The sequence below is a fragment of the Budorcas taxicolor genome, chromosome 15 (assembly GCF_023091745.1).
Source record: "Budorcas taxicolor isolate Tak-1 chromosome 15, Takin1.1, whole genome shotgun sequence".
NCBI classification, from domain to species: domain Eukaryota; kingdom Metazoa; phylum Chordata; class Mammalia; order Artiodactyla; family Bovidae; genus Budorcas; species Budorcas taxicolor.
In genome coordinates this window covers 17,818,763-17,834,036 of record NC_068924.1, presented here as the reverse complement: position 1 = coordinate 17,834,036, position 15,274 = coordinate 17,818,763, and the positions used below count along the sequence as shown (strand labels likewise).

Here is a 15,274-nt window from a genome sequence, read left to right as displayed (position 1 = left end):
TGTTCTAGAAAACTGTCAATTACAGTCCAAAGAACACTTGGAGGCCACAGCAAAAGATGGCTATGGTTCCTACCGATAAAAAAAAAAACAACTCTCTTTCCCTTTACCTTCATCCTTTTCTTTTCTTAGGGGGAAAAAAAAAACACTCTTAGAAAAATCATCAGTCTGTTCAGTCACTCAGTCATGTCCAGCTCTTTTCAATCCCATAGACTGCAGCACGCCAGGCCTCCTTGTCCATCACCAACTCCCGGAGTTTACTCAAACTAATGTCCATTGAGTCAGTGATACCATCCAACCATCTTATCCTCTGTCGTCCCCTTCTCCTCCCGCCTTCAATCTTTCCCAGCAGCAGGGTCTTTTCAGATGAGTCAGTTCTTCGCATCAGGTGACCAAAGTATTGGAGATTCAGCTTCAGCATCAGTCCTTTCAATGAACATTCAGGACTGATCTCCTTTAGGATGGACTGGTTGGATCTCCTTGCAGTCCAAGGGACTCCCAAGAGTTTTCTCCAACACCACAGTTCAAAAGCATCAATTCTTTGGCACTCAGCTTTCCTTACAGTCCAGTTCTCCAGGCACTCTGTCTATCAAATCTAATCCCCTGAATCTATTTCCCACTTCCACCATATAATAGTAAGGGATATGATTTAGATCATACCTGAATGGTGTAGTGGTTCTCCCTACTTTCTTCAATTTAAGTCTGAATTTGGCAATAAGGAGTTCATGAGCTGAGTCACAGTCAGCTCCTGGTCTTGTTTTTGCTGACTGTATAGAGCTTCTCCATCTTTGGCTGCAAAGAATATAATCAATCTCATTTCGGTACTGACCATCTGGTTATGTCCAGAAAAATCATACACCCTCTAAAATCTGTATCATCATTCTTTTGAAAACAAGAACAGATGTTTCAGTGATGGTACTCATTAAGAACTTCTCAGCACTGGTGGAAAAGTTAGAGGGGGCAGAGGGAGGGAGACCAGGGTGGAGGCGGGTATCACTTAACCCCTCTCCTTTACTTCTTCCAACTGTCTCATTTCTCACACAAGTGAATGATGCTTTTACACCCCAAAGCATGAGGGAAGAAAGTATTTAAAACTTCCTAGACGGCAGAGCCTGGCGGGCTGCCATCTATGGGGTCGCACAGAGTCGGATACAACTGGAGCGACTTAGCAGCAGCAGCAGAATGCTCCACCTACTGCAATTAAGAGAAAAAAAGCAATCTACCTCAAATCACACCTGACCAAACTTCGATTAAGGAAAAAAAAGAATAGATTAGAAAGCAGAGTTCCTATACAGCATAGCTGATTACAATAAAAATATAAACGAATCCCAGGTGCAGAGAGCTTGAGTCATTCAGCAAGTGAAAACAGTTGCTGAACTAAAATAAACAGTTCAACATTTCTCAATAAGCTTCAATCCTCAGCTCTGTATCAGTCTCTTGAGAACACAAGCCCTACATGGTGGCCTTAGAAATAAGCCCCCCGGAGTTCCCACTGTGGAAGCAGAGCTAACTCATAAATGCCAGCTGTCACCCCTCTAGAGCCACCACTGAAAAAGTCATGCCTGCCTGGCCTGTGCCCAGTTAATGACCAAGCACCACAGAGGTACCCATTCCCGCAGGACAGGGAGTCCCTCTGAAGGGCAACTTTGGTTCGAGGACATCCTGTCAGGGGAAGCTTTCTAAAAACAGCGCTGTAGCCTGAGTGCTTCCTACCCACCCTTCTCTCCTCTCTCCTTTCCCTCCCTATTCCTATTCCTTCTCCTTTACCTTTACACTTTCCCCCAATAAATTCCAACTCACTTAATCCCATCTTGGTATCTGCCTCTCAAAGGATCCAAGATCTAGATTATACCAACAGCCTACCTAGCCTCTAGACCCTTTAAAGTTTAGATATGGTCCCTAATTGCCTCCCAGAAACTCATCAATGCTTCCAGATAGTTTTAAACATAGCTTCTGTATATTATTCCTACTGTTGGTGTAACAAATCAACAAAAACAGTGACTTACACCAATATTTAGTTGTTAACTTACAATTCTGCAAGTCGGAAGGCCAAAACCAGTCTCAGTCAGCTAAAATTAATGTGTTGGCAGGGCTGCATTCTTTTGGGCAACTTTAGGAGAGAACCCATTTCCTTGCTTTTTCCAGCTCCTAGAGGCTGCCCACATCCCTTGGCTTATGGTCCCCTTTGTAGTTCTGAAAACCCAGCCAGCATGGCAGTCAAGTCTCTCACTTCACAGCCTCCAGACACTGACTCTTCTGCCTCCCTCCTGCATGTTTAAAGACCCCTCGATAGTTACACTGGGTCCACTTGGATAATCCAGATCAGTCAACACATTTTAAAGTCAGCAATCCTTGCCATATAACTTAATCACAGGTCTGGGGGTAGGATGCTGACATCTCTAGAAGGTCATTATTCTACCTACTATAGCCTTCGAAGCCATTCGGTCTACTTGCAACTCCCTTCTTCAACTTCACCTGAGGCCAATTCTGAAACATATATTCCAAGGAGTAGGCCCCCTCGAAGAACACCACACATTTTCACATTGTTTTGTATTTCTTCATGTTGCTCTCTCCACCTACAATGTCTGTGACCAATCTTTTCTACCTGGAGAACACATCATTCAGGAACCAGCTCCACTCATGGCTACCACAAACTGCTATACAGTCCGTGCCCTACACAAAGCCATCTGGTAAGGCTGAGGTGTGGAAGCTGAAATTCAGCCCATTTTCAGCTCCACAGGCCAGGCCTGAGGCTGCGACCACCAAAAGGAAGGGTAGCATGCCCAGAGGAAACACCTTTCTCTCAATCATAGGGCCAAAATGGGCTCTGCACAGAAAAACTGAACCTTTCCCCTAATTATACTATCCCCTTACTCCACAGCACTGTACATATTTACTATCATTACATTTGTCAAAATGTATCAATCCCACCCCACCTCCCAAGGGATACAGACGAGGGATACAGACGGGTATTTTTTTTCCCCACCTACTTTTACCTATGCTTCAACAACTACCTGTCAAATTGTTTCAAATATCTCTGAATCAGTTGTTCAGTATTTCACCAGAGGGGCTACTAAACACCACCTGTGTACTGTCCAATGTAATATAACTGTAATGCACAAATTCTACCATCTGAGAAGCCATATGCTGAGGGTATGCCCCATTTTACCTACAATCTGCTCTGACTGTATCCCAGGACTGCTAACCCAGGCAACTGATTTCATACTGCATTTATTTCTTAAGAAAATATTTCTAAAATTAAAAAAAAAAAATAAAAACAATACTTGGTGGGAAAAAACTGCTCCTTCAACTTAGTGAAAAGACTGGGATTTAAACATTTGTGTGCAAAGCAGTAAAACATGGTAATTTGGAGCCCTGGCATCAGACCTATGTCTCCTGGATTAGAACTTTTTCATTTACTGTTTAATATTGTGCCAATTATTGCTGTGTCTTAAAGTTTCATAACATATAATGGGAACAGTCTCATAGGGTTGTTTGCTGTGAGGATATGGCAAGTCAACAAGTATAAAAGCTTGATAAATGTTAGTAAATATTATTAAAACAAGAGATCAAAACGAGTGGATCCATGTTACCAAGCAGAGTAAAGTCACCTGGAAAAGGCCAGAGTGCACCAAACATCTAAACACTAAGGGCCTTCTTAAGGACAAGCACTGTGGGACCCATCTTTGGGGAGAGCACAGGAGTGTATCAATGGCCCAGTGGAAGAGCTGACAAAGAAGTTAAAGGCAGTCATCGCAGCCTGCTGATGACATAATAAAGGCATACACAAAAAGCTACAGACACACAGCAGCCCTACTCCTACCTGCGGAGGTCAGGAAGAAAACTTGGTGGTAAATCTTGGAGGACAACTAGGTGTCCTCAGGGCTAGAGAAATGGGACTCCTCACTGCAAGCAGTGGAAACATCAAGGAGTCTAGCCAACTCACAATAGCGCAGGTTGCTCTTTCATGTGTGCCTACCACATACCACTTGGCTTATATACGTGACCTCATTTGAGCCCTACAACATTTTCAGTGGTTAATAATCTCTGTTGAATAAAGAAATTGAGACAGAGGAACATTAAGAAATTTGGCTAGTAAATACTTAAACTGGGGGAGATTTAAACCATGTCTGCCTGATCATAAGGAACTTACCCTTTCACTGGACTAGAATATGCTGACATGTTGAAGTGTTTGACTGAAAATAATTGTGAGCCAAGAAGAACTTTAATCAGGAGTAATAATGGACTGGGATTTCATCTTGGAAAGAATCATTCTAGCAGCAATATGGAGACTAGATTAGAAAGCAGTAAGACCTAAGGGACAAACCCCACCACCTGCTTTAGTAACTGAAGGTTTGCTGTGCCCGTTTAAGTATTTACAAGGCAAGCTTTTGTGTTACAATGGCAGAGTTGACTAGTTTCACCCTTACAACCTGCAAAACTAAAACCACTGACTATTCTGTCCTGTCTACTGACCCCCATTACAAGCAATAGCTCCTGTGGTAACCCAGGCAAGGGATGACGGAGCCTGAACTAAGGCAAGCAGTGGGGATGGAGAAGTATCTGAGAAACTGAAGAAGCAGGGCTGATCACCAGCGTGACTAACGGAATATGAGTGGTAAGATGGAAGCCTCCGGGATTAATCCTAGGTTTCCAGCTCAGCAGTCTGCTTAGACTGGGGCTGGGATGTGGTAGCTTCCCAGGCGGCAGTAGTAAAGGTAGGTAAAGAACCCACCTGCCAATACAGGAGACATAAGAGACTCAGGTTAGATCCCCGGGTCAGGAAGATTCCCTGGAGGAGGGCATGGCAACCAATTCCAGTACTCTCGCCTGGAGAATCCGATGGACTGAGGAGTATGGCAGGCTACAGTCCACGGGGCTGCAAAGAGTCAGACAGGACTGAAGCAACTTAGCACACCAAATGTGGTAGCCTAAATAACAATCCCCAAATATATATCTTACATGACAAAAGTGACTTTGCACAGTGATTAAGATCTTGTCATGGAAGATTATCCTCAATTATCTGAGTAGACCCTAAATGTGATCAAAGCACCCTTACAGAAAAAGGACATAGGTACATGTGACACAGAACAGAAGGCAGTGGGTCTGTGGAGGCAGAAGTTGGACTTACGCAGCCACAGGCCAAGGAAAACAGCCACCAGAAGCTACGAAAGGCAAGAAACAGAAGTTCCCCTACAGCCTCTAGAGGGAGTGTGTCCCCACTGACACCTTGATTTCAACCCAGTTAAACTATTTCAGACTTCTAGCTTCCAGAACTGTGACATAATAAATTTCTGCTGTTTTAAGTCACCATGTTTGTGGTTAATTTGCCATGGTGGCAATATGGAAATAATATACAGACTGCGAATTTAGGAGAAAAAGATAATGAACTCAGTTTTAGATTGGTGGCATTTAAGGTATTTTATGACACAGTTAAATAAAGATGTCCAGTAGCATCGGTGGGGGGGGAAATGATATGAAGCCAGAATAGCTCTGGGTAGAATACAAGGAGTCACAGAAGCCTTGGGATTACATAAGAGAACAGAACAGAGTGAGAAGAAGTAATGGTTGAGGCTCTCCTCCAGAAGCAATTTCAGTCAGATGAAGAAGGGCCCAAAATGTAATCTAAGAGTAATTTACCTTACAATGGCTTCTTGAGATGCTGTGTATACAGTGGTAGTAATAAAAATATAACAGATAATATGTGGAAAATTTATGTCAGACATTGTGCAGCACACTTTACACGCGTACTTACTAACCACTCATAACTTTCAAACTTGGGAAAGCAGTACAGCAAGGCCATATATTGTCACCCTGCCTATTTAACTTATATGCAGAGTATATCACGCAAAACACCAGGCTAGATGAACCCCAGGCTGGAATCAAGACTGCCAGGAGAAATATCAACCACCTCAGATACGTAGATTATACCACTCTAACGGTAGAAAATGAAGAGGAACTAAAGAGCCTCCTGATGAGGGTGAAAAATGAGAGTGGAAAAGCCGACCTAAAACTTAACATTCAAAAAACTAAGATCATGGCATCCAGCACATGAAGGAGAAAAAGTGGAAACAGTGACAGATTTTATTTTCTTGGGCTCCAAAATCACTGTGGATGGTGACTGTAATCATGAATTTAAAAGACACTTGCTCCTTGGAAGGAAAGCTATGACCAACCTAGACAGCATATTAAAAAGCAGAGACATAATTTTGCCAACAAACATCCATCTATTTAAAGCTATAGTCTTTCCAGTATCATGTACAGATGTGAAAGTTGGACCATAAAGAAGACTAAGCACCAAAGAATTGATGCTTTCGAATTGTGGTGCTGGAGAAGACTCTTGAGAGTCCCTAGGACTGCGAGGAGATCAAACCAGTCAGCCCTAATGGCAGTCAACCCTAAATATTCACTGGAAGGACCACTGCTGAAGCTCCAATACTTTGGCCACCTGATGTGAAGAGTCAACTCATTGGAAAAGACCTTGATGCTGGGAAAATTGAAGGCAAAAGAGAAGGGAGAGGCAGAGGATGGTTAGATAGCATTACCAACTCAATGGACATGAATTTGAGGAAACTTCAGATGATAGTGAGATTCCAAGGTGGTTCAGATGGTAAAGAATCCGCCTGCAATGTGGGAGACCTGGGTTTGACCTGGGAAGATCCCCTGGAGGAGGGCATGGCAACCCACTCCAGTATTCTTGCCTAGAGAATCCCATGGACAAAGGAGCCTGGTGGGCTACAGTCCATGGGGTCACAAAGAGTCAGACACGACTTAGAGACTGAATAACAGGAAAAATCATAACTAATGAAGGTAGATACAATTATTCCTTTTAAAGACAAGAAAAGGGAAGCAGAGTAACTTGCCCAGAGTCACTCATCAGGTGAGCAAAGGTGAGGTGCACATGCATGTTCAGTCGTGTCTGACTCTTTGCAACCCCACAGGTAAGCAAAAACCAGAACCAAATCATCATCATAACTTAAAACCCCCAATCACACCCCCACAAATATGTGTATGTGTATATATGTGTGTGTGTATATATATACATAACCCCAAAACAAACTCTAAGCTTTATCTAACCTTCAGTTCAGCTCACTCGTTCAATTGTGTCCAACTCTTTGCAACCCCATGAATCGCAGCACACCAGGCCTCCCTGTCCATCACCAATTCCTGGAGTTTACCCAAACTCATGTCCATCGAGTCCTCACTTTTGATCTAAGGGTTATTTAAGCAAAAGTTATACCAGCATGACACATGATGACTTTCCAGATATGTCCCACATGTTAAATCCCTGATTACACTGCACTGAAAAGAAGCAATCACTGAAAGACTGAGTGAGGTGGGTGAAGGCCAACAGACACAGAATTTACAGGGAAGGAAAAGAAAGGGTAGTGGCAGTCCCAAGGAGCCTGAGCAGGTAAGACAAGTCAAGAAGTCAAAATGATAACTACAGGGATGTTCATCTGGGAACATCAGCTACATGGTAGGATGGTAAAGTATCAGAAATGGACCAGGAATCCAGCTTTTCTATGGCAATTCTCAGATGGGGACATGTAACAAGCTGTTGTCCTTCACTTGAGAAAATGAAATAAGTATATTAAGGACGGGTGATGTTCAGAGATGCAGCTCTGGCATAATGGTTAAAAGCAAAGGCTTTGGAATCAGAGATATGAGTCTTGGTTCCAATACCACACCACTTAATACATGTGAGAGCTAAAGACAAGTTTCTTATTCTCCTGGATCCTCAAGGTTCTCATCTGTAAAAGGGAAATAAGACCCAATACCTCAGATCAAGTCAAATAATTAATGTAAACCACATGGTGAGTGGCTTACAATGTGTCATTATTTACCATTAGGTTGTATTATTTTTACGAACATTACAAAATCACTGCAGATGGGGACTGAAGTCATGAAATTAAAAGATGCTTGCTCCTTGGAAGGAAAGTTATGACCACCCTAGACAGCATATTAAAAAGCAGAGACATTACTTAACCAACCAAGGTCCGTCTAGTCAAAGCTATGATTTTTCCAGTAGTCATGTATGGCTGTGAAAGTTGGACTATGAAGAAAGTTGAGCGCCGAAGAATTGATGCTTTTGAACTGTGGTGTTGGAGAAGACTCTTGAGAATCCCTTGGACTGCAAGGAGAGCCAACCAGTCCATCCTAAAGGAAATCAATCCTGAATATTCATTGGAAGGACTGATGCTGAAGCTGAAACTCCAATACTTTGGCCACCTGGTGCGAAGAACTGACTCATCTGAAAAGATCCTGATGCTGGGAAAGATTGAAGGCAGGAGGAGAAGGGGACGACAAAGGATAAGATGGTTGGATGGCATCACCGACTCAATGGCCAAGAGTTTGAATAAACTCCGGGAGTTGGTGATGGGCAAGGAGGTCTGGCGTGCTGCAGTAGTCCTGGGGTCACAAAGAGTCGGACACGACTGAGCGACTGAACTGAACTGATAACTATAATAGCAATTAATCTCCTTATGCTTAAGCACTACTACATTTTCCCCATTTTATCAAAACCATTGTAGTGAGCCAGAGGGCGGCCTGGTCGGTCAGGAGGCCTGGGCTTGGCACCCAGCAGACCACCTGTGGCCTCAACGGAGCCCCCAGAGACACCTCTCATCCCACCCCCTTCTCCTGCTCCCCAGGCAAGGTCCCAGTGACCGGTCGGCCCGCTCGCCCATGCGGCCCAGTGCGGCAAGGACATGCGGCCCCGCGCCCCCTCCCCGGCGCCGGCCTCACCTTCTCGTAATTCTGCATGAGGCGGCTGATAACCTCGCGCTCGACCTGCCACTCGGGTTTCTTCAGCTGCTTCCTCAACTGCTTCTTTTGGCTCTGCTTGTGACTGTGTTTCTTCTTCCAACGATTGAAGCTCCGCACCGGGTCGGGCCGGGCTCCCGTAGCCCGAGAGTCCGCGGTTTTTCCCATCGCGGCGGCGACGGCGACAGCCCACAGCTCGGTGAGACTTGAGACCGCTCGGGCCAGGCGCGGAGATAACGCACTGAGAGGACGCGGAACCCGCGTGGGGCGAGAGCACGAATGCGCAGGCGCGAAACCAGAAGCCCACCCCCGAGCTTTTAAAACCGGGGCACGCGCCGTCCACGGCCAGGGAAAACTGGATGGTGATTGGCGACCTGGAATTCGCGGGGCGGAGCGAATCAGTCTCTGGTGGAAGTAGAGGCGGGGCAATCTGAGGAAGAGGACGGGGCTGAGTGGCTCCTAAAGCATGCCGTCGCTTTAAATAGGCGCACGAGCCCTGCTTGCTGTTACTATGGTGACGTCATACAACTTAACTCTTAAAAGGCTGTTACTTTGCCCTGGCTTTTCCTTGGCAAACCGCAGGCTAACACACATCCCCCAAACCCCAGTATACATGCACACAAAATCCGTGGATTAGAATTGTGATCCTCGTTTTGCACGTTTCAGCCCAGGGAGCGGAATGATTTGCTGTTGTGTTAATTCTTTGTTGTCGTTTTTTAATATTTTACCCTCTAAGTATAGAGTCTGTGGGGCTTCCAGGTGGCTCAATGGTAAAAAATACACCTAGGAGACTCAAGTTCATTCCCTGGGTGGGAAAGATCCCCTGGAGCAGAAAACGGCAACCCACTCCAGTATTCTTGCCTGAAAAATCCCATAGGCAGAGGAGCTTGGCGGGCTACAGTCCATGGGGTGGCAGAGTCCGACACGACTGAACCAGTGAGCACGTACATAGTCTTTATTCCATGGCACTAATAGTTGCATGTATGCTTTTGAAATCCAATCAGTTTTGAATGTTTAACATTTTGCTGACATACATTTTCATTCTCTTTATCATTTCTTGAAACATGATAAATACCAATCTTTGCACCTATTTGCATTTTTTCATTCATTGATAGTTTTTAATAAGAACAAATTCCTTTACGGTACAATAAACAGAATCTAATAAGTTTTCACTATTTTAGAAAGTTTCTATTTTTAAAAACGTTTCCAAAACTTCCACCTGTGCTGCTTATTTTTATTTTTTAATATGTATTTATTTGACTGTGTTGGGTCTTCGTTGCAAGATATAACATAAGAGCTTTGTATTTTATCTCAAATGTGTAAAAGTTCGAAAGAGTATATACCCCCCAAAACTGCTAAATTTCAACATTGACTATTTTTGCCTAATGACATTTTATGAGAACAAAGAAACAGGCACTATTACATAATCATCTAATTGCTAAATTATTGTGATAAAATATGTACTTTTGGGATCTTATTTTGACTGCAGAATCAGAGGATTCCCCCCCTTTTTTAAAAAAACAAATCTGAGTTTTAACAAATAACAAATGTTGGTAAGAATGTAGGAAAAAGGAAACCCTCATACAGTGTTGGTGGGAATGTAAATTGGTGCAGCTGGGAAACATTATGGAGGTTTCTCTAAAAACTAAAAAAAGAACAATCATAGGACCCAGCATTCCACTTCTGGGTATGTATCTGGATAAAAGAAAAAGCATTAGTTCAAAAAGATACATGCACCCCAATGTTCATAGCAACATCATTCACAATTGTCAAGATATGGCAGCAACCTAAATATCCATCAAGAGATGAATGAATAAACAAGTGGTAGTGTACATACATACATATACATATATATATACACATATATATACATATATACACACACACAAACATATGGTTATATGATGGAATATACATATACAATGTATATCCCATCCATATAAAATGGAATATTACTCAGCCATAAAGAAAGAATGAAATTTTGCCATTTGCAGCAATGTGTATGGACTTGGAGCACATTAAGCTAAGTGAAATAAGTCAGACAGAAAGACAAACACTATATGATATAACTTATATGTGGAATCTAAAAAGCACAACAAACCAGTGGATAAAATAAAAAAGAAGCAGGCTCACAGATATAGATGACAAACTAGTGGTCACCAGTGGGGAGAAGGAAGTGAGGAGGGGCAACATAGGGGTAGGCGATTAAGAGGCACCAACTATTTAGGTTTAAAATAAGCCACAAGTACAACATAGGAAATATAGCCAATATGCTATAATAACTATAAATGAGTGTAACCTTTAAAATTGTGGCTCGTTATATTGTACACCTTTAATTTATATAATATTGTACATCAATGATACTTCAATTTTAAAAACTTGATAATTTTACTAAAATATGTTTCAGAGTTAACTGCAACCAGTCAATTTTTTTCCAGGCACAGAATCTCTTTAATAGTAGTTCTTTGTTTAAGTTTTTCTGCTGTCTATAATATAACTGCTTCTTTACATTGTTACTGAAATTAAATATTACTTAATTTCAAGAAAGTCCCACAACGGCTGAATAACTTGGCCTAGGAAGCTAAAAGATGATTCCATCTAAGTCCTCTTATCATGTAAAAATAGCAAACAATTTATGGTAAATCAATTCAATTATATGTCAGCTTTTTACTGAAAAGGAAATTAACAAAGCATATGTTTGTTCAGAAAAAAGAAATCCCTCTGCTTCTTTGTATCTTATCAACATCATCAGTCTGAAGTCATTCTTAGGGCACAATACTTCTTTGGAATTTCAGAAATTGCATCTTAAGTTGGTTCCATCTTCTTTAATTCATTTCCTCTAAAACTGGCAGAGCCAACCTGCAAACACCTTAATCCCAGAGAGCCAGAGGTTATGAAACCTCTCTGACATTTTCAACAACAAAAATATATCTGCCTAATTGGCTAGAACACATAAACTATTTAATAGAAGACCAAGAAATTCTGGCCCACCACAGCTGCTCTGTTGCAAGCCACAGTCAGGAGTCATGAATCAATTAGCTTGTCTATGCACACATTTGTTCGTAAGGAGAGAAATGCCTGTACTCTGAAAACTATCAGATGCTGGTGAAAGAAATCAAGGAAGACATAAACAGATGGAAAGATATACCATGTTCGTGGATTGGAAGAATCAGTATTATTCTTAATACTGATTATTAAGTTATTTCTCAATCAAAATAACTATACTACCCAAGGCAATCTACAGATTCAGTGCAATCCCTATCAAATTACCAGTGGCATTTTTCACAGAAATAGAACAAAAAAATCTCAAAATTTGTAAAGAGACACAAAAGACTCCAAATAGCCAAAACAATCTTGAAAAAGAAAAACAGAGCGGGAGGAATCGGGCTTCCTGACTTCAGACTATACTGCAAAGCTCGAGTCATCAAAACAATTTGGTACTGGCACAAAAATAAAAATATAGATCAATGGAGCAGGATAGAAAATCCAGAAATAAGCCCATGTACCCGTGGTCAGTTAATCTACAAGGAAGGAGGCAAGACTACACAATACAGGAAAGACAGTCTCTTCAACAAATGGTGCTGGGAAAACTAGACAGTTATATGTACAAAAAATGAAATTAAATCATTTTTAATACACAAAAATAAGCTCAAAATGAATTAAAGATCTAAATGTGAGACCAGACACTATAAAACTCCTAGAGGAAAACATAGACAGAACACTCTGACATAAATCACAGCAACATCTTTTTCAATCCATCTCCCAGAATCATGGAAATAAAAGCAAAAATAATCAAATGGGACCTACTTAAACTCAAAAGCTTTTGTGCAACAAAGGAAACAATAAATAAAAAGGAAAGGAACCCACAGGTTGGGAGAAAATATTTGCAAATGATGTGACTAATAAGGGATTAGTCTCCAAAATTCACAGATTATGATACTTAATAGCATCAAAATAAACAACCCACTCAATAAATGGACAAAAGACCTGAATGGACATTTCTCCAAAGAGGACATACAGATGGACAATAGGCACATGAAAAGATGTTCAACATCGCTAGTTATTAGAGAAATGCAAATCAAAACTACAATGAGATATCACCTCACACAAGTCAGAATGGCTATCATCAAACAATCCACAAAAAACAAATGCTGGAGAGGGTGTGAAGAGGAGGGAACCCTCCTCCACTGTTGGTGGGAATGTAAACTGGTACAGCCACTATGTAAAACAGTATGAAGGGTCTAAATAGACTAAACTAAATATTGAGCTACCATATGACCCTGCAGTCCCACTCCTGGGCATATATCCAGAGAAAAACATGGCCCGAAATGATACATTCACCTCACAGTTCATTGCACCACTGTTTACAATAGCTAAGACATGGGAACAACCTAAATGTCCATTGACAGAGGAATGGATAAGGAAGATGTGGTACAGGTACACAATGGAATATTACTCAGCCATAAAAAGAATGAAATCAGGCCATTTACAGCAACATGGATGGACCTAGAGAGTGTCATACTAAGTGAAGTAAGTTAGAGAAGGAGAAATATAATATGACATCCCTTTTGTGTGGAATCTAAAAAGAAATGATACAGATGAACTTACTTATGAAACAGAAAGAGACTCACAGACTTGGAAAACAGATTAATGGTTGCCAGGTGGAAGGAATAGCTAGGGATTTTGGGAAGGTCATATCCACACTCCTACATTTCAAATGGATAACCAATGAAAACCTATTGTATAGCACATGGAACTCTGCTCAAGATTATGTGCCAGACTGGATGGGAGAGGGGTTTAGAGGAGAATTGATACATGTATATGTATGGCTGAGTTCCTTCACTGATCACCTGAAACTATCACAACATTGTTAATTAGCTACCCCCCAACACAAAATGTTTTTGGTATTAAATAAATAACACAAAAAAATATTCTAATTCTGCAAGTATGAAGTAGAAACTAAACAATCTGATGTGATCAGCCAGATCAACCAGTCTGCACATTGCTTTTTGTGAACCTCTGATCTAATAGATTATAATTAATCATAACAACCGGGACTGTCCTGATGGCTCAAATGGTAAAGAATCTGCCTGCAATGCGGGAGACCCGGGTTTTGTCCGTGAGTCAGGATGATCCCCTGGAGGAAGGCATGGAAACCCATTCCATTATTCTTGCCTGCATATTTCCACGGACTCACAAAGAGTTGGATACAACTCTGCAACTTTCACTTCACTTCATAATAATTGAAGCTGATTATAATTATATATATGATTTGAATCAATTCCAGTTTAATGCCACTGAGGTTGCACCATAATAAAACTTGGAAAGAATAACATGTGAAAAGAAAATAGTAATGAATAGTTTCCATATGCCCTTGAATCACATTTGAGCCATAGAAAATACTAACAGACTAACAAAATCATCTCCACTCATGGATGTTATCAATACAACTCACTAGCTCTCACACATAAGGATTCTGATAGCGGAGTCTACTAATAAAAATACTTGAGCGCTCATGCTCTAATCATTTGTCTGAAAGGACGTAATCCTCTATCACATTTTTCACTTTAGTGAGAAGTTGGAATTTAGGTCTTTTTAGTTGGTCTATGGGGAGAAGGCAATGGCAACCCACTCCAGTACTCTTGCCTGGAGAATCCCATGGACGGAGGAGCGTGGTGGGCCGCAGTCCATGGGGTCGCTAAGAGTCGGACCTGACTGAGCGACTTCACTTTCACTTTTCACTTTCACGCACTGGAGAAGGAAATGGCAACCCACTCCAGTATTCTTGCCTGGAGAATCCCAGGGATGAGGGAGCCTGGTGGGCTGCCGTCTATGGGGTCGCACAGAATCAGACACGACTGAAGCGACTTAGCAGCAGCAGCAGCAACTAGTGGTCATGGCCAGCAGATGGCAGTCTAGGACCACGTGCTATCTTTCTCTTAAGGGTTCAGTTCAGTTCAGTTCAGTTCCGTTGCTCAGTCGTATCCGTCTTTTTGCGACCCCATGAATTGCAGCACGCCATTAGGGTTAGACTAGAAAGTGAAAGAGAAGGGTGAAAAAATTGGCTTAAAGCTCAACATTCAGAAAACGAAGATCATGGCATCTGGTCCCACCACTTCATGGCAAATAGATGGGGAAACAGTGGAAACAGTGTCAGACATTATTTTGGGGGGCTCCAAAATCACTGCAGATGGTGATTGCAGCCATGAAATTAAAAGACGCTTACTCCTTGGAAGGAAAGTTATGACCAACCTAGACAGCATATTCAAAAGCAGAGACATTACTCTGCCAACAAAGGTCCGTCTAGTCAAGGCTATGGTTTTTCCAGTGGTCATGTATGGATGTGAGAGTTGGACTGTGAAGAAAGCTGAGTGCCGAATAATTGATACTTTTGAACTGTGGTGTTGGAGAAGACTCTTGAGAGTCCCTTGGACTGCAAGGAGATCCAATCAGTCCATTCTAAAGGAGATCAGCCCTGGGTGTTCTTTAGAAGGAATGATGCTAAAGCTGA

General features: G+C 41.9%; 1 protein-coding gene across 1 annotated transcript in view; it reads right to left on the bottom strand.

The window, feature by feature from the left end:
- The window catches only part of DDX10 (DEAD-box helicase 10), a 317,926-nt gene extending 308,995 nt beyond the window's left edge, over positions 1–8,931 (bottom strand). Inside the window, exon 1 of the mRNA XM_052652790.1 lies at positions 8,746–8,931. Coding sequence (XP_052508750.1) covers positions 8,746–8,931 — 186 coding nt within the window. The remainder of the gene's footprint in view (positions 1–8,745) is intronic.
- Between the last annotated feature and the right edge of the window lie 6,343 nt (positions 8,932–15,274).